General features: G+C 39.9%; 3 protein-coding genes across 3 annotated transcripts in view; 1 reads left to right on the forward strand and 2 right to left on the reverse strand.

Moving 5' to 3' along the window:
* LOC146329493 (complement C3-like) overlaps positions 1 to 5,846 on the reverse strand; it is a gene marked incomplete at its 5' end in the record, with an annotated part of 35,186 nt that extends 29,340 nt beyond the window's left edge. The window contains 8 exons of the mRNA XM_084714434.1: positions 325 to 439; positions 1,683 to 1,785; positions 3,410 to 3,497; positions 3,630 to 3,712; positions 3,861 to 3,952; positions 4,806 to 4,876; positions 5,123 to 5,288; positions 5,634 to 5,846. Coding sequence (XP_084570560.1) covers positions 325 to 439; positions 1,683 to 1,785; positions 3,410 to 3,497; positions 3,630 to 3,712; positions 3,861 to 3,952; positions 4,806 to 4,876; positions 5,123 to 5,288; positions 5,634 to 5,846 — 931 coding nt within the window. The remainder of the gene's footprint in view (positions 1 to 324; positions 440 to 1,682; positions 1,786 to 3,409; positions 3,498 to 3,629; positions 3,713 to 3,860; positions 3,953 to 4,805; positions 4,877 to 5,122; positions 5,289 to 5,633) is intronic.
* Positions 5,847 to 9,443: 3,597 nt separating this feature from the next.
* Positions 9,444 to 13,233, reverse strand: yju2b (YJU2 splicing factor homolog B). The gene is made up of 7 exons (XM_084714761.1): positions 13,129 to 13,233; positions 12,487 to 12,542; positions 12,350 to 12,410; positions 12,066 to 12,208; positions 11,231 to 11,403; positions 10,525 to 10,663; positions 9,444 to 10,163 (listed from the first exon to the last, which is right to left on the reverse strand). The coding sequence occupies exons 2-7, from the start codon at positions 12,533 to 12,535 to the stop codon at positions 9,673 to 9,675; spliced, it is 1,056 nt and encodes a 351-aa protein (XP_084570887.1). The 5' UTR covers positions 12,536 to 12,542; positions 13,129 to 13,233; the 3' UTR covers positions 9,444 to 9,672.
* A 1,802-nt stretch (positions 13,234 to 15,035) lies between these two features.
* On the forward strand, positions 15,036 to 16,722 carry gtf3aa (general transcription factor IIIAa). Its single transcript, XM_084714763.1, has one exon. It carries the CDS (start codon positions 15,148 to 15,150, stop codon positions 16,243 to 16,245), a length of 1,098 nt encoding a protein of 365 aa, XP_084570889.1. The 5' UTR covers positions 15,036 to 15,147; the 3' UTR covers positions 16,246 to 16,722.
* The last annotated feature ends 5,529 nt before the right edge of the window (positions 16,723 to 22,251 follow it).

The following is a 22,251-nucleotide window of genomic DNA, read 5'->3' on the forward strand; positions in this document are numbered from 1 at the left end:
CCCGGGTACAAACATACAAAAAAAACAAAAAACAACAAGCACTGTGGTCTGATTACAACATTTCAGAGAGTTTGGCAGATATGGTTACTGGACATGCAGCAACATGTTACACAGCCCACATCAGTTTGTTTGAGGTTGTGTCACAGTTTATTGTGTCCTCTGAACAGAAGAAAGATTACCGTCCTGCTTTAAAGACCAATATCACCCATGTTTGGCACTGCCTTTTTACTTTTGACAATTGTTTTTATCGATGGAAAATAACTCATCAAACTTCACAGACCTCCTGACGTTTTTCCAGTGTTCCCTCGGACATGAAGTTCTTACCTGACTCGGTCAGCACAGAGGCTTTGACATACACGGAGTTTCCCACCAAAGATGTGACGCTGGGGAAAGCTCTCTTGATCTCGTCCATGCTCAGTCTGACGACTCCTCCATCCCGCTGCAGGAGAACGAGAACACAGACATTTTACAAAATGCTTGATAGAAATAAAGACTTTCAAGCTATCACTGGACCTTTCCACAGCAACCCATGGTCTTGATAGCAGAGTTTGCTCAGTGAACAAACTGATACACTTATATAAGATAAACTTCACTCACTCTAGATTAGCTGTGCATGATTCACGGTTGAAAAAAATCCTTAATTCTCTTATACCTGCCCAACATGCAGCCCCTCATACACATGAGCTGGCCTGGATTGACTCTACCTGTCAGCCCAGCATGGCAGGGATTTGTATTACCATTACAACAGGGCTACCCTGCCACTCTAAAGGTGTGCTTCACAGCCACTTCACTCGAGTGAAATGGCTGTAAAGCAGTGAATAAACATGCAGTTTCCTTAAATTCTTCACAATAAAATCATTTTGTCATTTAAAGCTTTTATTGTGAAGCAGCAAAATCAGGAAATGTTGGGTTTTACCAGCAGTAGCTTAAGATGACTCTTCTACAGCTGAAAGTGAACATGAAATGGTAAAATAAAGCAGATGACTACAAACAGCGACACAGAAGATAAATTAAACTTCAAACCACGGAGGTTCAGTTGGAAGCTACGAAAGTAAGATTTTAAAAGCGCCATGCTCTCTGCTCTTCTGTACACAACAGAACACAGGATTGTTAAGGGGGTTAATCAGGGGTTGGCCACAGTAAGCGAGACATCATTGCGGCCCACTTGGAGGCAGGTCAGGCTTGCTTTTGCCCCAGTCCAGACAATGTCCATCTCGGCACGTGAAAAGTGGTAATGGAAATTAAATTAGCACAACACAGTTTGACTTGACAAGACCAGAAGTGCCCATGGAAAAGCCACATTTATTTCTCCCTAGAAGCCCACTTTCTTCTTCCGGAAGCCTGCAGTGGTGTTGAAGGCAGGTGTGATTGAGATGCCTCACTCTCTGGGGTATTTATTTAAGGCACATGCTGTAAACACTGCTGTCTCTCACTCTTGTGTGTTTCAATCTGCAGGGCCAAGGTCTACTCTACATGCCACAGCCCTGAGGCCAAGCTGGGCTTCCAGAAGAGCCTTAGTCTATGGCGACGGTCTGAAGTCGGGCATCAGGTGACATCCAAGTGTGACAACAAAGGACGACTGTAGAAGCAACCGACGTGCGGCAAAGCGGATCTTTACCTTTAATGACAGCACCCTTAAATCATCAACAAGAGCGGGTGAATTGGATGGAGCAGAGACTCACGTGTGACGCCTGCTTCACTGACGGCAGCCTTATCATATCCTGGTTGATCTTCACTCCAAACACCACATAGGCCTTCCACTGGACCGGCTCCCCATACAGGTAACTGAAACACAATCACAACCATGTTAAGTCAACAGTCAGCTGGTTTCATCTATTCTTTTCTGGAGGAAAAGCCTCATATCATCAGATGTGCTTATAAATGTGTATGTATGTTTATTTTCAAATGGTTTCAGTATGAAGATCAAATCTCCTTGCAAGAAACTTTTTGCCCCTCCTGACTTTTTCAGAGGCTAGTATAGGGTCAAGGCATGGTTTTAGAGTTGAGGTTAGGATTAGGTTTAGGTCAGAGGTGATAAAAGTAGAAACATGGATTCTTGTGTATAAAAAAGTAGAAGTACTGATTCAATTTATTTAATCACATAAAAGTAAAAAAGCACAGACTCTGAAATGTACTCAGTAAAGTATAAAAGTTATCCTCTGAAGGACATTTTCTCCACAACCAAGCCTCTTTTTTTTGTCTCCCTACATCTTTTGTCATTTTTTTGTTGTATTAAGTCATCTTTTCTATCGTAGAATATCATCTGTGATCTTGTCAGATTTTCGTCTTGTTAGGTCTTTTACGTTGTCTTTCCTCTACATCTTATGTCTTGTTATGTTATTTTTGGTCTCGTTGCATCTTTCGTTTTTTCCATCTTGTTGGTTTTTTACACAGATTTTCATCCTGTTACGTCTTTTTCACGACATGTTGGGTTTTTTTTGTAATTTTACATCTCGTTGCATCTTGTTGTGTCATTTTTGTTTTGTCTTCTTACATCCTGTTACCTCTTGTACATAATTTTTCATCTTGTTATATCTGCTTTTGCCACGTTATGTAATTTTTCATCTTATGTCATGTTGCGTCTTTTGGTCCTTTCCATTTTTATCTTGTCACGTCTTTTTCACTGCATTATGTCGTTTTCTTTCTTCTTACGTCTTGTTATGTCTTTTTTTCCATCTTGTTATGTCTTGTTCTGTATTTTATGTAATTTTTTGTCTCGTTACATCTCTTTTGCTGTGATATGTCATTTTTTGTCTTGTTACAAGTTTCAAATTTTGTTACATCTTTTTGTTTTGTCACATCTTTTTTGTCTTTTTAAGTCGTTTTTTTTAAGTCTGCACTGATGGACACAGCAAGGAATCGCCTTTTCTATCTGTCATTGTTTAAAACTGTAGGTTGAATTCAGTCTTGATGTTGGTACGGCGGCGCACAATGATGCAAAATAAAAATAATCAATAATTCCCCTCAAAATTTTTACTGAAGTAAGGAGCCTATTTTAAAAATGTAAGGAGCAGAAACTACAGATATTTGTGTTAAAATGTAGGGGGTAAAAGTAAAAAGCTGTCAAAACAAATAATTAAAATAAATACCCAAGTAAAGTACAGACACCTGAAAAAGTATGATTTAGGTTAAACCAGCGTCTCTAAGAGAACCATCCCGTGAGCCAAAGATCCCACCAGTTACTTCGCAGAAAAAAAGAATATTAACAGCACCAGGGATGAAGGACTTCATAAATATATTTTTAGATGCCAGTGGGACTCTGTAGCGCCTCCCAGAGCTTAAAGGCTTGAATTGGCTGGAGAAGGAAGGGGGCGATGTGACAGGATGCTCCTCGCCACCTTCTCTGTAAAAAGTTGGTTAAATGGCCTCTGCGGTTTGGTGTGTGTGTGAGTGAGTGTGTTAGACCAACTTGGCTGTGATCTCTACTTCCAGTCCACTGTCATCCAGGCTGAGAAAGGACTTATTTGGCGTCAAGGTAACATTGAAGGCAGGAAGCACTGAAACACAAGATGCCAGTTGAGAAAAATGTTGACAAAAATGTCAAGGCCTACCTGAAAAAATCATTTCTAGTGTGACAGAAAAAAAATACCAATGATGTTATCAGTAAAAGTCAGCATGATTTGACCTACCATATTTCTTCACCTGGAACTTGGAGGTGAAAGTGTTTTGCTCCCGGTGGTCAAACTTCGCAGTCATCGTCCATGACCCTTCACTGCCACACACATACAGTCATATCACAAAACAGAAAGGATCGTCGGGGTTATGATTTAACAAAACTCATGCCTCTCGATAAATAGCAACAGATTCAAATCTCTTGGCAGCAGAAGGAACTGAAGATGAGTCGAACAAGTTGATTTTACTTGACGAGTTGAGAGAGAGAATAAGTTTCTCCATAGACGCCATCAACAGCTCTGACCCTGGGGATCTGTTTAACCACCACACCGTCTGGATTCTGAAACACACACGTTAATATATCACTTATAATTCAACAGGATGTCACAGAAGTATTAGCAACATTCATGACTCATGTCTTGTTATGTCTTTCATGTCATTTTTTTTTTTTGTCTTGTTACGTCAGTCTTTTCTGTCTGTTCACATCTGTTTTGTCTTGTCAGGTCTTTTACATTAATTCTCATCTTTATATGAATTTTTGTCTTGTTACGTCTTTTTTGTTTTGTTGCATTTTTTCAGCATTTTTCGTCTTTTATGTCTTTTTTTATTATCTTGTTACATCTTTTTTGTCATTTCTTTTTTGTATTTTTACATCTCTTTTTTCTCATCATGTCTTTTCTGTTTTCTTACATCTTTTTTGCCCTGTTACATATTTTACGTCATTTTTCATCTTCTTTTTTGTCTTGTTAGTTTTTTGGTCTTTAATGTCGTTGATCACTGATAAAATAATTCTGTAAATGGAGTCTGGCGGCTTTGGAGAGAGCAATAAAACAGCTGTTTCTGGTTAAACAAAAAGGATCTTCCACTTTAACAAATAGGTCTATCTCTGTGGGGATCCTTTCCATAAATAACAATCTGAGTCTGTAAGTGGCAAAAAGGCACTTTTAGCGGACATACTATGACACATATTGGACACAAAAACACAGGAAAATAGAGCCCAGGTGGAAAAATACCAAAGTTACCCTTTAAAATTTCATAAACCCCAAAGATATGTTTTGAAAGGTTTCATTTTGTCAAGCCAACAGTCGAGAAACCGAAAAGCACCTGAGACTGAAACACAAGAAAAACTGGATTTCGAGCAATCGTCTGTCAATGGACTAATCAATTAATCGACTGATCATTTATTTGTTTACCTGGATATCTATTGTGATGGAGCTTTCAAAGGCCTTAAAGGACGGAGAGGACACAAAGGCTCTGAAACGAACTGAGAAGGGAGAGAAAGAGCGACAGGTAAATGGACTAATGACAAACTGAAAAATACTCAAAGTAGATTATTCATTTGTACTTCAGTCAAACAGCATTTTTTCTTCTTAAAATAAATGTTTTAAAATGTAATCCTCGACAAACTTTATCAGAATTCTACTCATGGTCTTTCATATCCATGTGGTTATTTGGCTAGTATGTTATGTTAGAATTATCTTATGTTGTCATCAGTATGTTCAGTTCTCACCAGTATCTCCAGGGTTATAAATGGGTTTGTCCGTCTGGATGAAGATGTATCCAGAGTGAAAGGACACCATCAGGACCCTCTCCTGGGAGTGGAAAGCCCCAAAGTCCACCTTCAGATACACAAACTTGTTCTTCTTCTCTTCCCGATTCAAACGAGACGAGGGAACCTGGCATCAAATGAGATTCAGATACAGGACAGCCGGCAGAATTAGGAAAAGCATCTAATGAGAACGGTGGAGCATCTCCAGTCAGTTTGTTTTCTAGTTCTAGCTTCCTAATTTTAGTGAAATTAACTGTTAAATTGTGTTGCATGAGACTTTGACTGCTTTGTGTAACTGTCAAGTTGTGTGGAAGTTAGTTTGCATGACACTTCACTGTGCAAAGCCAGCCTTAGGGTTCCCTAACAATGTCAAGTTTGCATTAAAAATGACATTAAAAACAAACAAACAACAACAAAAAAAGACATATAAACACAAAATCTACTATATCTGGCATCTGAAGTGCTGAGTCACCTGAATAGATACGAGACTGTGGAATCCATTTCCCTGATTGAGGATGACAGAGTCCTGGAGGAGAGGCGTCCTTCCGAAGTCCAGGACGGTGATGGAGATGGTGACGGGGTTAGACAGGCCGTCTGCCTGCAGGTAGATGTTCTCCTGACTGTCTGTCCTCAGCAGGTCCGGAGCCAGCAGGGTGAACCTGTGGGGAAAACAAACCACTACATGAAGCAGAAAGAGGATTCATTAACTGGGAAAGTCCTGACAGAAGTTTAAGTACTACTACCACTTTCGCCATCAGTACTACTCCAGTAACTACTGATACATCTTCTAGACCACTGGTTCCCTACCTAGAGACCGGGCCCCCTAAGAGGGGCAGCAAAAATCATAGTGGTGACATCTGGGTTTTTAACCATTTTTAGTGGTGATATCTGGGTTTTTAACCATTTTTAGTGGTGATATCTGGGTTTTTAACCATGTTTAGCAATGATATCTGGGCCCTCAGAAATAGCTGGCAACTTAGGAGAACTAAGATCTAAGATACATGTTGGGGGGTCTCCAAGGAGAAAAGGTTGGGAACCACTCTTCTAGACTATGCCAACCTCTACTACTATTACTACTATTAATAATAATATAGTATTATAATAATAATATGAAGGAAGTATGGCTGCAAGTACCGATTATTTTCATTGTTGATTAATCTGTTGAGTATTTTCTTGATTAAATGATGAGTTGTTTGATCTATAAAATGTCAGAAAATGGTGGAAAATGTTGGTCAGTGTTTCTGATGACCGTTACCTGGAATAAATAACATGTTTCTCTGGCTTTGAACGCTGCTGGAAATATCTGGCTTATGATGGCTTTAAGGTTACTACGAAGGATCAATATATGGAGTTAAATTAAACCCATCTTTCAAATAGTTGAAGTTAGATTGTTGTGTTCATGATTGTTAAGACCAAGAATCCAACTGTACCTCGGTGCTGAACTAACTGTTAACTTCACGGGTCGTAAGCTGCAAGAAAAAAACAACAGGACAAGCATAAATTTAAGTCATGAAATATGGAAGCCCATTTCTGCTGATGTGGTGAAATAAATAAGGTAATTCTAATGAGAAACTTTCTCAAAACAATGACGTAGGATCTCAAAAACAGTGAGAAGATTCTCCAAAAATACTGAGAAAACGTCTTAAAATAATGAGGTAGAAACTTTCTTAAAACAATGAGTTAGAATCTCAAAGTAAAGAGAAGCCTTCTCAAAATACTGAGTTTATTCTCGTCACAAACAGTGTATCCCATAATTTATCCTAAAACTGAATAGAAAAAAAAACATTACTTTGAGTTTTGTAAAAGCTGTCACGCCATGATAAGAATATTTTTGGGTGGAAAAAACACCCTGTGGATATCTGAAGTTGACACTTACAGTATCAGGTAACACTAAACTCTAACTATTTCAAAATAAATATCAACTGTCACTTAAACTCTAGCTTAGATTGTTGTTCATGAATGTTTTAATTCTGCTTTTCATTGTGGAAAAAAAAATCACATATTTAATTTTTTTTTAACACTGTATTTATGTTATGTTTTCTGTTAAGTGTAGCTTTGGATACTTACAAATCGTAGTCCATGTTTCTAATGCGACCTGGAAATCTGGGAAGCAGATTTAGAAAATAATAACTTAATAACAGCTGTGTATATGATCTCTGTCTTTCTCTCTCTCTCTCTCTCTCTGTCTCTCTCTGTCTCTCACTCACACACACACACACACACACACACACACACACACACACACACACACACACACATACCTTTCAGGCCAGAGGATTCTGTAAAGAACACAGTGTCATTAGTAAACAAAACTTCAATGAAAACATAAATTGCACATACTGTCAACAAAGAACAGAAAAGTACTACCTTCTTCTATCTTCAAGCCATTGTCCATTCACGTTGCAGAGAAGCACAAGAAATAAAATGCTGTGTAGCGTCCACGAACCCATGTTGACAAACTGGGAACTTCAGTAGACTGTGGCCAGGGGAGAGCCGATCAACTGCTATATCAGACCCCAAACCCCCACCCCTCGTAAACCTCGTCAGAGATCGTATAGTCAACAGGAGGAGGAGGAGGAGGAGCTGTGGTATCTGATCAATAACAGTGACCCGACACAAAAACTCGCTGCTGGCTTTGTCGGTCAGGAAGCTCTTTCACTTCACTTTCTCCCAGACTGCAAAGAGAGAACTGAAAGGAGGCCGAGGAATCGACATTACTGATACAAGTAAAACACCCATACAGCCTGGCAACCTGAATATTGAAGGAAAGAGGAGATTTCTCTGTTGTTATAAAACCCTGATTCAAGAAAAGTTGTGACTGTGTAAAACATAAATAGAACAGATCTCTTTGACATACTCAACTGAAAACAGTACAAAGACAATATACACTGCCTGACCAGAAACAGTAACCTCCTGGATTTAATTAAGCAAACAGTTAAGAGTCTTCCGCTGGATAATTACTGCAGTGATTAATATGTTTCAGCTGACAAGATATTGAACCCAAACTGATGCAGTGAGCAGCTTCTCATTTCTTAAACAGCCATTTCAGAAGACATATCCTGTGATAGAGTGGTTCAGGGAGCGTGAGACATCATTTTCACACATGAATTGTCCTCCACAGAGTCCAGACCTGAACCCGACTGAGAATCTTTGGGATGTGATGGAAAAGACTTCACACTTTTTTTCATTTTTTCAAACTATAGATTCTTTAACAAAACCACAATGTATTTCCAAGTTAGTGAAAAAGTATAGTGTTTCTTTATTTGGCAACACATTATTTAAACAGGTGTGCATGAGACAGCCATTACACAGGAAATACAGTACCGAGGTGGTTTTCTTGCTGGGTTTGGCTCCTGACATCCCAAGGCTGAGTCACCTAATTAGGCAGCTAGCTTTGCAGCTAATTGAGCTAACTTGCAAATGCCAGCTACAGATAACAGCTGACAGAGGTCGACCTACAAGTTAACTAGCTAATCGCTATCTGTCCATCAGGTAACTCTCTAAGCTAAATCACCTTGGTAGTGTCATCAAACGAGCTTTTTAACATTTAATGACATCTTTATGACAAACCCAATGGTGCCACTTAAGTTGAAGTCCAGGAAATTATTCGTGACAGCGTTTCAAAAGGATTTGACAGCGTAATAAAACCTAATAACATCTTTATATCAAGTTCAAAATGTACCACTTCTATTGAAGTCAAGGAAAATATCCACGACACACTTATAATGCTCTCACGATGGCCAGTTTCCGAAAACCAACCACATAAGACAGTTTAATGTAATGTTAAAACATAAAGCCAAACAGTTTCTTTAATTTTGATAATGTCAGTTTGTCATGACAAAACCACTGACCGGTCATGCTGCTTTGGTTAACGTCAAGTTCTCACAACAAAGACATCCTTGTCTTGGTTAATGTCAAGTTGTCATAACAAATACACCCCAAACAATGTCCACTTTGCATTAAAAATGACACTTACTGCCATCATTCATAAAGACTCCTTGATGTTCATAGTAGGTGTCCTAACCTGGTGGTGAATTGTGCACACCTCTCTTTGATTCAGCATCAAAACATTAATGTTTGCAAAATGTAAAGTTCAGGTAACAAACTCAACAGCAACAGTATTTACACAGTATTTTCCATTTAACTTAACAAGGTGCCGAACTGTTTTTTCATGAGATCACATATGTGGGAATCTAAAAAAACAAAATACCATCAAATGACATGTTGAACCGTGTCTGTGGTGTTTGGACATTCATGACAATCTATTCTAGAGGCCAAATTAAAATCTTATTTTCCAGATTTTGTTTTAGAGAACATTATCATTTCATTGTGAACAGAAGGATGCATTAACCACCACTGTTTGAAAAGAAATACAAGTTACAGCAGATGTTTACAGCTGTGAGAAGTGTCTCATGTTTGAGTCTCACTCTCACAAAATGACACGCTGACTTTGCCAGTGACGTCCATTCTCTGAAAACATTAAAGTGTCCCGTTCAAAGTCTCATTCATCCTCATTGTCCAGGGTCTGAATCTGTGTCGCTGTAGTCTGCCACCAGGGATGTGACAGCTCCTGAACTACTGTCCTGTTCTTTCTCTTTCCCAAAGTCCTTTGCCTTTGTCAGTCCTTCTGCGTCCTCTGTGGTTTTGACATGTGTCTCACTGCAGCCACTGCCATTTGTCTCCGTTACCTCCTGTCCCACTTGTGTTGCTACTGTATGTGGCGCTTCCTCCCTCTGAGCGACCTTTGAAATCTCTCCATCACATGACTGTCTGCGAGTGACGGTGGCGCAAGGTTCAGTTTTGACTCCCAGGGCCTCTGCGCGCTTACGGATCAGGGGGCTGTGTGAGGAGCCCAGGGCTTTGGCCACTGCCGCTTCTTTCCCCTGCAGGCCGAGCTTATGGAGCAGACTGCCTGCAGCACCTCCTGGTGCGGCTGAGGTGGTGTTGAACCACGAACGAGAGGAGATCTCTTTCCTCTTACTGTGCTGCTTGTCCTCGTAGGCTGAACGGGGAGGGGAAGAATGTGGAGTCTTCACATTAGAATTCAAACTGTATTATGTTTACCTAAATGTACATTAAAGAATATACAGATTATGACAGCCGTATTGTTTTATTTTCCCTATTTCTAATGCAGGTCACCATCTAATTGACATTTGCATATTTATGACGTGAGTAGTTAAACTGACAGTTTTACTATTTTTCCCTCACCAAAAGCCCACTCAAGTAGGCAAGTTTCGCTGCTGCATCTCATCTCTCTTTGGCAGTTTATCAGAAGTTAACATTAAAGAGGGTGACATTGCATAGACTGGTGCATTTATCTTTGAGTATGCGAGAGAGTGGCACCCGTATTATCTGATACTTACAGTCAGGTGCCTGGTAGGTCAGCAATGCTGCCAGTTTCTTGTCCTCCTCCTTCTCTGGCAGCAACGGGATGGACAGGTTGGTCCTCATCCTCACTGCGTTGTCTTTCTCCTCTTGCTCAGCCAGAACTTTCTTCTCAGTCTGCACCGCCGATTAAAGCAGAGCCGTCAGTTCAGTGACACAATGCAATACAATCTCATTATTTTGTTTTCTTTTGAGCTTCTGTGTCAGAGGTGTTTGGTCAGGGTGAGGTGTGAGAATGCCAGATTTACAATAATATACAGTGGATTGTATTTAAAAACACAGTGGTGCTGCAGGTTTAAAGAAGTTGTACTTTATTTTAAATTTCACCACTGCAGTGTGGATGAAAATTCAACAAAATATAGTGACAATATATCACCTAAGCCTCACAGTAACACAAAAAAACCTAACAGACTGAGGCAGCAGTAGACCAGTACTCTTGTGATCTGCAAAGTAAAATCACTGATTTCACCTGAAAGGTTTGGTTGGTTTGGAGACAGCAATATTTGGTTTACATAATGATGGTTTCCCATCAGAAAAGGCTGTCTGATGGCAAAGTAAAGCACTGAAAATATTCTAAATATCGCCATCTAGAGCAGGTCATACACTGACTATTGATAAATACCTCATACAACCCCACATCAGATAACCAAAAGTATTCCTTTAACAACACAAGCGTTATCCTACCCTGAACTTCCTGCGGAGGGTGCTGTTGAGCTGGAAGTCATCCTTCCAGCCAGACTGGTGGTCTTGGATCTCCGACAGAGAGGGCAGAGCCTTCTTGAGCTTCTCCTTGTCTTTCCCACCGTGGTCAAGTTTGAACATGGCATCCGTCTCCAGTTTCTCCTTCTCTGTCCGCTCTGTATAGACAGATGGAGGAGATGGTTGAATAGGAACAGAAAATTAAGTTTCTTTTTAAAATGCACGTAAAAATAAACAAGCTGACCAAAATGCTCTGCAAAAAAATACCAAAAGTTAAATAATATAGCATCGCAACAGAAAAACAGCAGTGTAGATGACAGAAAAATACCGTCCAATGCACAAATAAATAAGGAACAGATAAAACATGCAGCAAAAGGAAACTCGGGTGATCTTTGAAAAATAATATTAATCCTGAAAAGAAATGCCTCGAGGCAGTGAGGATATAAAGACATCTGTGCACTTGGAAAACTTTTTTTTCTTCAAAAGGGGTCCTGTTACACAGCAAAGACAATCATATGGGGAAACAACATTAAAAATCAAAAACTAGGACAGCACTCCCATTTTGACTTTTTATTGCCACACAGACATTTCAGGGCAGACACCCATCTTCGTGTGTAATGGCAGCTTCAAAATAAATTTACACAGTCGGGGTTATTTATAGATGACCGCAACCTGCATAACAAATACATGCTAATAGGGGACACACTTGGAAGTGCATGATCAAAACATTTTGTGTTGTTGTCATGGTGAAATACAGAGATCAACTGAGCAAGCCATTTATTTTTGGACTGATAATGACAACAAATATGTATCTGTTTACCTGTGGTGAGGATCTGCTCATTTTCAGCCATGTCCCAGCGTTCCTCCTTCCTGCTGGCTCCGCTTACTATCACATAGTCGCAGGTTGCCGGATCTGTCTGCATCTCGATGTAGTTGACACACAAATGGCACTTCATCCTAAACCTGGTTGAGGAGACAAAACAAGATGTAAATATCTTAAATTTTAATTTTAACGACTGATTCTTTAATGCTTAAGAAGATGCTGTAAACAGCACCACACAGCTTAGAGTCTGAAGTTCACGTCAGCGGTCCATTCGTGTTTACCTGTAGATTGGCGTGGTGTAGTAGTTCCCCACTTTCTTCTTCTCTGCGTTGTAACGGACCCCTGTGCAAACAGGACATCAGTGTCATGGAAATGAAAAGACTATGAGCCTGAGACTGATGTTTCTCTTCAAACTTACCCATGCCAATGTGATTTTTGCAGCCATCACACCAGATGTTGTAGGGCATCTCAAACCTTAAAAGAGAAAAACAGTCACATACACTCAAGTTGGGTATCATTGAGAAAAACCTGATCTTAACGTTACTTCATGTCTTTTTCTTTTAAAGTCTCGTGTTATATGTTTTCAAATACTAATTATAATATGGATAGTTCCTGTTCATTATTATGATTATTTGAGCCATGTATGAAGCCATTGTAAAATATTCTATAAACACACATCTGTGACTGCATTACATCAGTATTGCTGGGTCAAACAATTTTATTATGAATCTTGATTTCTGGCTGGACTAAGCATGGACAAGTGGTGTAAAGAGATGGACTGAAACAAGGAGGAAGTAAAAATGAAAGGGGACACACTGAAATTAATGGCAGAGAAACTGAGAAGCTGAAAAAGTCGAGAAACTGACTATGCGGTCCATTCACTGTTTGTCATATTTTGACCACACAATCATTGTTGTGGTAATAAAATGCATTACATAAAAGGTACAGATGCACTGCAGCATTTGCGTTTGTCATTTGCTTGTATAAATGTGTTTTTGATATAACTTCATCATTTATCATTTCCAACATATTATATACATATATATATGCATGCACTTACCTGATGATGAGGATACCCTGGGACAGTTTCCTGGCCCTCTCACGCAGAGCGTGAGTTTTATGGTAGCCATTGAGGGATCCATGCTGAAGACAGAGAATGATGGAAATGTAATGTAAGTCAGTCTATATACATGCAAAAGGTTAACAAAACAGACTGACACACACTGGTCTGTGTGATCATACACACCTTGGCCGGATCGAAATCTGGAGGATAGTACTTGTTTGTTCCTTTTCTTTCACCCTGTCAGAGAAAAAAAATACAAATTGAGTATTTAAACTAAAATCCTTGTCATTATTTGTATTTTGACAGACACGCATAAATTATGTGCATTATGGCTTACCATATTGACAACTAGATCTCCACCACATTAACAGATTCACCCTTTTTTCACTAGATATAAAAAAAAACAGGTAGGTTAATGTAAAGAGACTATTACATACTCTCAGTTGCCAGTTTACTATGTCTACCTAGCTAAAACCAAGGAAACTTTTTTCAGCTTCTGAAAGGGAAGCATGCCAGAAAACGTTTGGGAATCACTGGGCTGAGCATCAGAGAATCATCTCTCTGTGTAATGCTTTGCAGCTCTAAGCAACACAAACAAACATTCAGTTCAATCAATACTTTTCTAAAACAAATTCAACACAAAACTTAACATTTTAACCTTCATAAAATGAGGATTTATTGTAGGACTGTTGTATTGGACCTCATTTGTTTTAGGATGGTGTAAGGCTTCCCAAGAAAGTGACAACTGAATATAGTTTTTCGTGTGCAGTTGCAGCCAATGACAGCTCCACTTCACATTAGCTGATTACCGTTAGTTATCTCGTTAGTTTATCTTGCTAACAGAACACAAGAGACGTTAAGCCTGATACCCCAGCAGTTCTTCACCAACTTAGTCAACAAAGTGTACATGTAACGTTATGTGGTGTAAGCTAAACAAGTAGCTACAACAACTTTATTAGACAGATAACTAACAAACGCTTGGTTAATTTCTGATAGATAAGTGAGGTACAATACATGTCGACCGTAAACGCTAACACTGCTTTACAAGGCAGCTAACTTTATACATTCAACTGCCTAATTTTTGCATAGACTTTGGTGCGACGCTCCATCGTTACATGAAGACACATTGGAGCTAAAGCAAGCTAACATTAGCATAAGCTAGCTTAATATGTAACGTTAGCCTCTTCTTCGTGCAAATATGAACAACTCAAAGCTAAATGAGAACTCCAAACTAGACTGCTTGTATCATCATCTTTAAACGCGCTGTTGTCATGTTAACTCTTCACTGCAAACTAAAAAAAAAACACTTACAAACGCTGCTAGCAGCACAAACGATCACCTAGCAAACATCAGAGGGGCGATGGGTAAGGTAAATACGCGTACTTCCGGTCGTATCTAGAAAGGACCCCGGGAAAAATCTCGCGAGAGCGATCAGTTCAATCCATCTTTCTCTTACCTTAACTGTGTGTTTTATGTCCCTACACTTACACAGATCTTACTCCCAATCTTTATCACATCACAAAACATAATTAGTCAGTTCAAGGTGCACAGTAAAAAAACAATGCGTACAAATCTCGCGAGAGTTTCGCAAATCAAGGGTTCCCTTCTACACACGACCGTAATTCTACGTGTCGGATTTTAATCATGGATGCAGCGTTACTTTTCAGAACATGAGGTTGTATTGTATTCAGTTAAACACCTATTGTTTTAATGAGAGAACTAGTATTGCAAATTACCACATTATATGAAAAAGGAAACAGCAAGAGACCCCTTGGCTATTTTATTTTATTTTATATAATTTTATTTTATTTTCCCTGTCTTTATTAAGTTATCTTGCCATATATTGGGGTACAGTTTCTACTTCATAAATAATAATAAAATAAAATATCAATGTTTCGGAAGTTGCGTCACAGTGCAAAGGATTGTGGGAAGTACCGGTGTCGGGAGGAAAACGTGTTCAGAGCAGAACGAAACATTTCGAGCCGTTATTAGCTGTTATTTCTCAATGCCACAGAAATGGAAAGTAAAACTAAAACGGAGCCGATCAAGCGTTTCTTCTGCTCGTTTGCCGGCTGCTCTGCGGCTTATAACAAGCAGTGGAAACTGGACGCTCACTTGTGTAAACACACGGGAGTGAAGCCGTACACATGTGACCGCGACGGCTGCGGTAAGTCGTTCTGCACCCCGTATCACCTGGCCCGGCACGAGCTCACTCACAGCGGCGTGAAGCCTTTTCAGTGCACCGTGGATGGCTGCGAGGAGGCCTTCACCACCAACGGCAACCGGGTCAGACACATCGGCCGCGTTCACACTCAGGAGCAGAAGAAGTATGTCTGCAAGTTTGATGGCTGCCGCCTCGAGTTCAAGAAGAACAAGCAGCTGAAGTCGCACATGTGCGAGCAGCACACCCAGCTGCCTCCTTACCAGTGCACTCACGAAGGCTGCCAGATGCGATTCACCTTCCCCAGCAAGCTGAAGCGACACGAGAAGGTGCACAGAGGCTACCCCTGCAAGGAGGAGGGCTGCAGCTTCACGGGAAAGACCTGGACAGAGTACCTGAAGCACAGGAAGGAGGAGCACAAGGTCATAGTGAAGTGTGACCAGTGCAGCAAGGTGTTCAAGGACTCCTGGTCCCTGCAGCAGCATCAGCGCGTCCACTCTGACACGCGGGTGGTCTTCAGGTGCCCCAGGGACGGCTGCGACAGATCGTTCACCACTATCTTCAACCTGGAGAACCACATCCGCTCCTTCCACGAAGAGCTGCGGCCCTTCACCTGCACGCACGCGGGCTGCGGGAAGACCTTCGCCATGAAGCAGGCTCTCCAGCGCCACAGCGTCATCCACGACCCAGAGAGGAAGAAGCTGAGGAAGCCAAGGCCCAAAAGGTCCCTTGCTTCCAGGTTAAGTGGTTACAGCGAGGCAAAGAAAGTGGTGTGTCGGAAGCGCAGGGGGGCTAAATCCCTCAAAGGGTCTCCTGATGCACAAAACAAGACTGACCCACCTGGTCCTGTTGAGCTGGTGTCCCTCCTGCAGGACACGTCCTTGCTGTGCACCCCTGCTGTAGTGGACACACATGGACTCACTAATGCCCTGACTACACCTCTGACAATGTAAATCAAATGAAGGAACTCACCAAAATTATGTATTATAATTTCTGTGCTGCATAAATATTATCCACCACTACTTAATCACCATCTAAAAGCCTCATTATGCATATCCTTACTTTGGACATGGGGGTTGTTTGAAGGTGGAACTTGAAGGACTAACCTGCCAGCTCAGGTGATTTACTTTGATTCACAGTACTACTGAAAATCAATCAGAAAAAAAGCCAGCACAGCTAAAAGAGCTTTTGGCTTTGAACCAGATCCTGATGTTCAGTCCTTGTGGTTGTCATTAACTGCACTTTTTCTCTGTTTTGGAGGCTTTTTTTCTTTTCTAGAGCTATCAAATCCATGCAATTTATTTGTGAATAAGAAAATATGTATTTTACACATATTTAATACAAAGAGAAAATATTACATTTTTGTAAAATGTCAGAAAATGTTTGCAGAAATATGGTTTTTGTTCAAATAAAACCTGTGCACGAACATATTTTGTGTCTGAATAGTATTTATTGCTCTTTTAAACTTATTAGACTTAATATGGTATCCTGTCTGGTAGCCTCATGTAAGCATTTTGGTCCAGTCAGTCTAAAATGAATATTGTGGCAAAAACCATGTTTTGATATGATACATTCATGCAACATATAATCATGTATAAAATCCAATGTCTGGTAGGATCTTTGACTAAGGTCATACACATACATATATGTACACATATTCACCTTGTATGTAGCCTCCATAATAGGTAAATGGTAATGGATGCATTATACCATGCCTTTGATATATTTTTATTGATTAATTAAGCCTTTAAAATATAATTGTTCTGTGGCATAACAGCAGCAAAAGAAATGCCCACACGATTTAAATACACACCACTGGCCTTTATCTTTTTGTAATGCTCTTGCTTTAGAACTATCAATAGGAAAGTTAAGGGGCATTAAGGCTGAGACAGCAGATGACATCTCTGAAATAATTTAAAAAGTGAAATCATAATCAGGTTGTAGATTGCACAGCTACAGTGTAATGTCGTGTCTTTTGACTGTTTTCAACTGAACATAGGTCAAATAAGATTTGCAAATCATTGCATTCTGTTTTTATTTACCTTTTACACAGCGTCCCAACTTACACAACTTGTGTTAATTCAATACACTAAGAATTCTCTTGAATATTTGCAAACAATGATATAATAAGGTATGTGTACATATGATGTGGCCAAACCTGGGGCTGTTATTCTCAGTTTGGGTTGGACCCCTTAGCTCCAGTTAAGGGAAATCTTTCTGCATGCAGTCATATTTCAGACAATAGAGCATCATCAAGTTTGTGGCAACAGTTTGCATAATTGTTTCAACATGAATGTACCCGTGCACGAGGTCAGGCTAAGACAGACATGGTTTTACCAGTTTGGTGTGGAAGAACTTGGCATCAACCCCATCTGATGCTTTTGGGAGGAACTGAAATGGCAATTAAATGTCCAGCATTCACATGTGGGTGAAATGATCAGGCTTTGTTTGCGTGTCCACATATTTTTGGTCATGCGTTGTATGTTTCTCAACTTGGTGTCATCGTGGTTCAGGAGTCTGCAGCTGATGTCACTGGCTTGCGCATCTTCGACCGTAGGAGGGTGTGTGTGTGTGTTGTCGGTGAAATAACCCCGAAGCTGCGCAGATTGGCTGGAATGAAAACCTGCAGAAATTCTTGTGTCTTGATGACACACGGTGGAGAATCTCAGCTCTGACCGGCAGATTTACGGCGTAAACAGGAGCAGCTCCGTGCAAGTTTGAGATTCCGAGGCTAAATCCCCTCAGAATATTTCCCGTTACAGGAAGGCTGCTCCCTGCATTCCTGCCCCGCTCAGCTCAGACGAGCCCTATATGGACTGACTGTCTGACCAGCTCACCCAGGAATGCACAGCAGACCTCATCCAATTAGTATTCATACAGTTTGAATGTAACATGCAGTGTCCTGAAATCATTTCCTCTTTTTAAACCTTCCTACATGGCTGTTTGAGGGATGAAACCTGAATTCATCATGTGGAACAAATGCTCAGATTTGTGTTGATTCATCCGCAGCAGAGACACTGACAGCTTTCAGTAACACTGCAATCGAAAATACACACAAACACAATGTAATCACTCAGGATGTAACAATATATTAAATATTGCACTAAAAAGTCTTAGTACTGTACCAGACTGTGATATCTACTGCAATATTACATGGTTAATTATTTTATTTTATTTCATAAAAGGACTACTGACTGACTACTGTCTTTGTTTTGCAAATAGTACTTACATAATTCAAGCATTCATTGCCAAATGCCAAATGTTTGCACATTCTCAGGTCATGTCTGACTGCTTTTATGTGACCTGATAAAAGAAGAAAAGCAACAACACTTTAAGTTAAAAGGAAAAATACATTTTATACAAAACAAAAAAAGCTGTAAGCATCAGATTTATTGGAATTTTTTTTAAGTTGTCATTTTTAATATCGTGATAAATATCATATTGATGACTTCTTATTGTGGTATTATCGCACCCTGAACTTTTTGGTATAGTTACATCTCTAGTAAGGTTGTCAAAAGTATCAAAGTATCAACACTTATTCAATACCACATGTTTAGAGCGATGCAGTATCAGTTAATTATAGTATAAAAGTATGAAAGCCTTAAAAAAAATGAGCTGATGATCTAAGTGCTCATTCAAACCTCAGCAAGTAGATTCACTATTCCAGAGGTTTTCTTTTATAAGATTAGCTTTAATTATTTACAACTGCACAAGGGAAGCTTTTTCACTTTTTCTTGGTATTTAAATATTTTTTGGGATTTTCTAGATCCATTACAAAAATATATACTTCGTGCATATTATAATATTTGAAAAAAAATTTGTTTTTGTAAAATGTGGGCAAAGTTTGCAGGAAGATTTTTTTGTGTGAATAAAATATGTGGATGTCTTGATGATTCTGATATCCGTTGCTCTTTTAAAGGAGCAGTTCACTGCAAAATCAAAACTACGTACTTTTCCTCTGACTTCCTCTGTAATGCTGTTCATCCATCTAGATTTTTCAGGTGTGAGTTGCAGAGTTTTGGAGATATCGGCCTGTTAGATGTCTGCCTTCTCTCCAGTGTAATGGAATTAGATGCTACTCAACTTGTGGTGCTCAAAGCACCCAAAAAAGACATCATGACACAAGATAGTTCACAGACCTTGTTGTGTGCAGCTTCATATAGGAACTACTTTCTTTCTACTAGTAGAGTAGTAGTTCCATTATATTCAAGAGATACTCAAATTCCACTGTGTTTGACATATTCTTCTCCTGTCCTCCTCTGAATTAATAATAAAATTTTCTTCCCTCTTCCACTCATGTCAGTGTATTCTTGGACTTGGACTGAATGCCGGATTTGGATCTTGATGAGAATATTTGAATGATTCCTTTCTCTCCTGTTTCCCAAACCGCTGCACCCAACTTCTGGTTGAAATTTCCCAAAATCTGAGCATATCAATAGAAATCATTTCAGTTTTTCCCATACTTCATCCTCTTGATGTATATATCAAATTTTCCCTGTTCTATTTTTACCTCTCCATATCAGTTTTGGCAGTAACGCAGGCTGCATTTAGCCCAGTCTGGAGTCATGCCCAAGCCTCTGCAGTCTGGCTGCCTGTGAACAGTGAGAAAGTGATTCTTTACATGTTATTTTTAAATTTAATTACATAAACGTAACTTTAAAAAAGTCCTTCCAAGCAACAAATTTTAAAATATATGATTAGGTACAGCAGATCTCAGTTTGAGATTTTGAGTTTAAGAATTTATTGGGAAAACAAGTAAATTCTGGTGCATGAAATTATTTTGAGCTAAAACCCATAGACGAGCATGGAACCATCATCATTCATTTTTATTCTTAAGATTAGGTTATAAAATATCCTTTAAGTCCTACAAATTGGAGGAGTTATTTTAATTTGTCTGCTAGAAGGGTCAGACATACAGGAAGCAGTACATCAATAAAAAACATATATTTCTGATGTATGTCTGCTTCATGACACAACCAAATAAATGTGCTTGAGGTGCAGGAATGTGCCAGATGAGACAGAGCGATGGGAGGAGTGATCCCACAACCCGAAAGATCTATGATGCCTCGAAAATGATTTAAAAGTAGACTAGAAACCAGACGACTGTGACATTTATGCACGGAACTGAAAGCAGCCCAGAGGTTAGAAAAGTTGCAGCATCGCTGTTCAGAAAGTGGAGCCATCGGGGAGAAAGTGGGTTAGAAAAAACAGTCCTTTATTATTCTATAATGCTGCCTGTCTCGGCCTGAACCCCCTCGAAAAGGAGATTTTTAATCTCAGCAGGGTCCTTCCTGCTTACATAAAGGTTTAATAAATAAAAAAAAAAAATCTTGCCTTGCATTAACTGTAACTGCAGTTGGTGTGAAAGTTTGTGTTGTATATAAAAAATAATAAATTCTATTATACTGTGTATTTCGGTTAAAGTCTGAAATCAAGTGCTGCAGCGTCACGGCCACTGCTGCCCTTCTGGGTACCCTAAACTCATGATCAGATGGTTTTGGTGTCCTTTCCAGAACCCGGTGCCCTACGAACATTGTGTGATGTACGTATACGTAGCAGCAGGGCTGTGCAGTATCGTGTTTATCATGAGACTTTCTGTCTGCAGCCATGCTAGCATCTCTGTACAGCTGTACACTTTGAACTAAAGGCTAACAACAACATGCTAACACGCTCCAAAAGACATGCTAATGTTTAGCAGGTATAGTGTCCACCATGTTCACCAAGATGGATAATATGTTAGCATGCTAACATTTGCTAATTATTGCTAAACACAGAGCACAGTCTTGGCTGATGAGAATGAACCTCAGCTTAAGTTAAATCAGGCTATCAGACTTTATGCCTCATTCATCCTTAAGTGTCTTTCTCTCCCCCTCTCTTTTTACCCATTTATTCTCAAATAACTATCCATGGGCGTTCACACTTTGAGTCAACCCACCAAATTTAGCCAGTCTCCTTCAACCCATCACTGTCAACACTTAAAATCTGTTCTCCTCTCTGCCGCTTTCAGCTGTCATTTCTGCACAGAATTGTTGCGACCCTCCTTCACCCGTTCTCCTCCAGTTCTTCTAATCCAGTCCCCAGGTTGAGCTCATCAGAAGTCCAGTCCTCATTCAGATCATCAGCCCTGCCTTCTCCACCACCACTACCACCAGTGTCTAGACTCTATCGGGGGTTTCCTTTATGCATCACAGCTTCACTACCCTTTATACTTGATGATGTCACCATGGAGTCTAACCACCAAAGACTTTCCTTTCTCAATCGTGCACAAGTCAAATAAATATATTTTGTACACTCAGAACAAAGTCTGTCCTGACTGAAATGTCTTTAGTTTTACAGGTATTTGGGCATAAACCGAGTTTGACAGAGCACGGCATGACAATCCATCCCTAAAGTTATTATGATACATCATCAGGAAACCATGAATATCTTCGGCAAGTTTTCCACCACTATAGATGTGAGAGGATGCTAAACTGTGTAGGATTTAGGGACGTCTAGCAGTAAGCTTGCAGATTGCCAACACACAGCATTCTCCCCCTCCGAGCACGGCCGCAAAACGCAAAAGAGCTAGTGATCGGTTCGGCTCTGGACTACTGTAGAAACATGGCGGTGTGTCATGGCAGCATCTGTGGAAGAGGACCTGTGCCCTCTGTAGATATAAACAGCTTCTGCCAATAAATCCCTGCAAATCTTACACGCTGGATATTTAAGGTATTTCACAGGATAAGTAACTGCTAGTTGTTCTCGAGGACAAGTCAGATCACGAAAGTCATAGTGATTCATTCTCTGGGGACTCTGAATATATAATAATATATAATAATATACAAGCCATTGAATAGTTGTTGAGGCATTTCAGTCTGGACCAAAGTGGTGAAGCGACTGACCAACAAACAGCTGTCCCCAGAGCCACGCTGCTATAGCTTAGCTAAAAAACTCACATACACTGTTACTATCTGATAGCT

The sequence above is a fragment of the Lutjanus erythropterus genome, chromosome 3 (assembly GCF_056507025.1).
Source record: "Lutjanus erythropterus isolate fLutEry1 chromosome 3, fLutEry1.hap2, whole genome shotgun sequence".
Taxonomy (NCBI): domain Eukaryota; kingdom Metazoa; phylum Chordata; class Actinopteri; order Lutjaniformes; family Lutjanidae; genus Lutjanus; species Lutjanus erythropterus.

Coding starts and splice junctions, on each gene's coding strand:
- gtf3aa (XM_084714763.1), top strand. CDS start 15,148: ATGGAAAGTAAAACTAAAACGGAGCCGATCAAGCGTTTCTTCTGCTCG.
- yju2b (XM_084714761.1), bottom strand. CDS start 12,535: ATGCCCTACAACATCTGGTGTGATGGCTGCAAAAATCACATTGGCATG. Junction 12,209..12,349: donor TACACCACGCCAATCTACAG/GTAAACACGAAT, acceptor CTCCTCAACCAG/GTTTAGGATGAAGTGCCATT. Junction 10,664..11,230: donor CCCTCCGCAGGAAGTTCAGG/GTAGGATAACGC, acceptor TCGGCGGTGCAG/ACTGAGAAGAAAGTTCTGGC.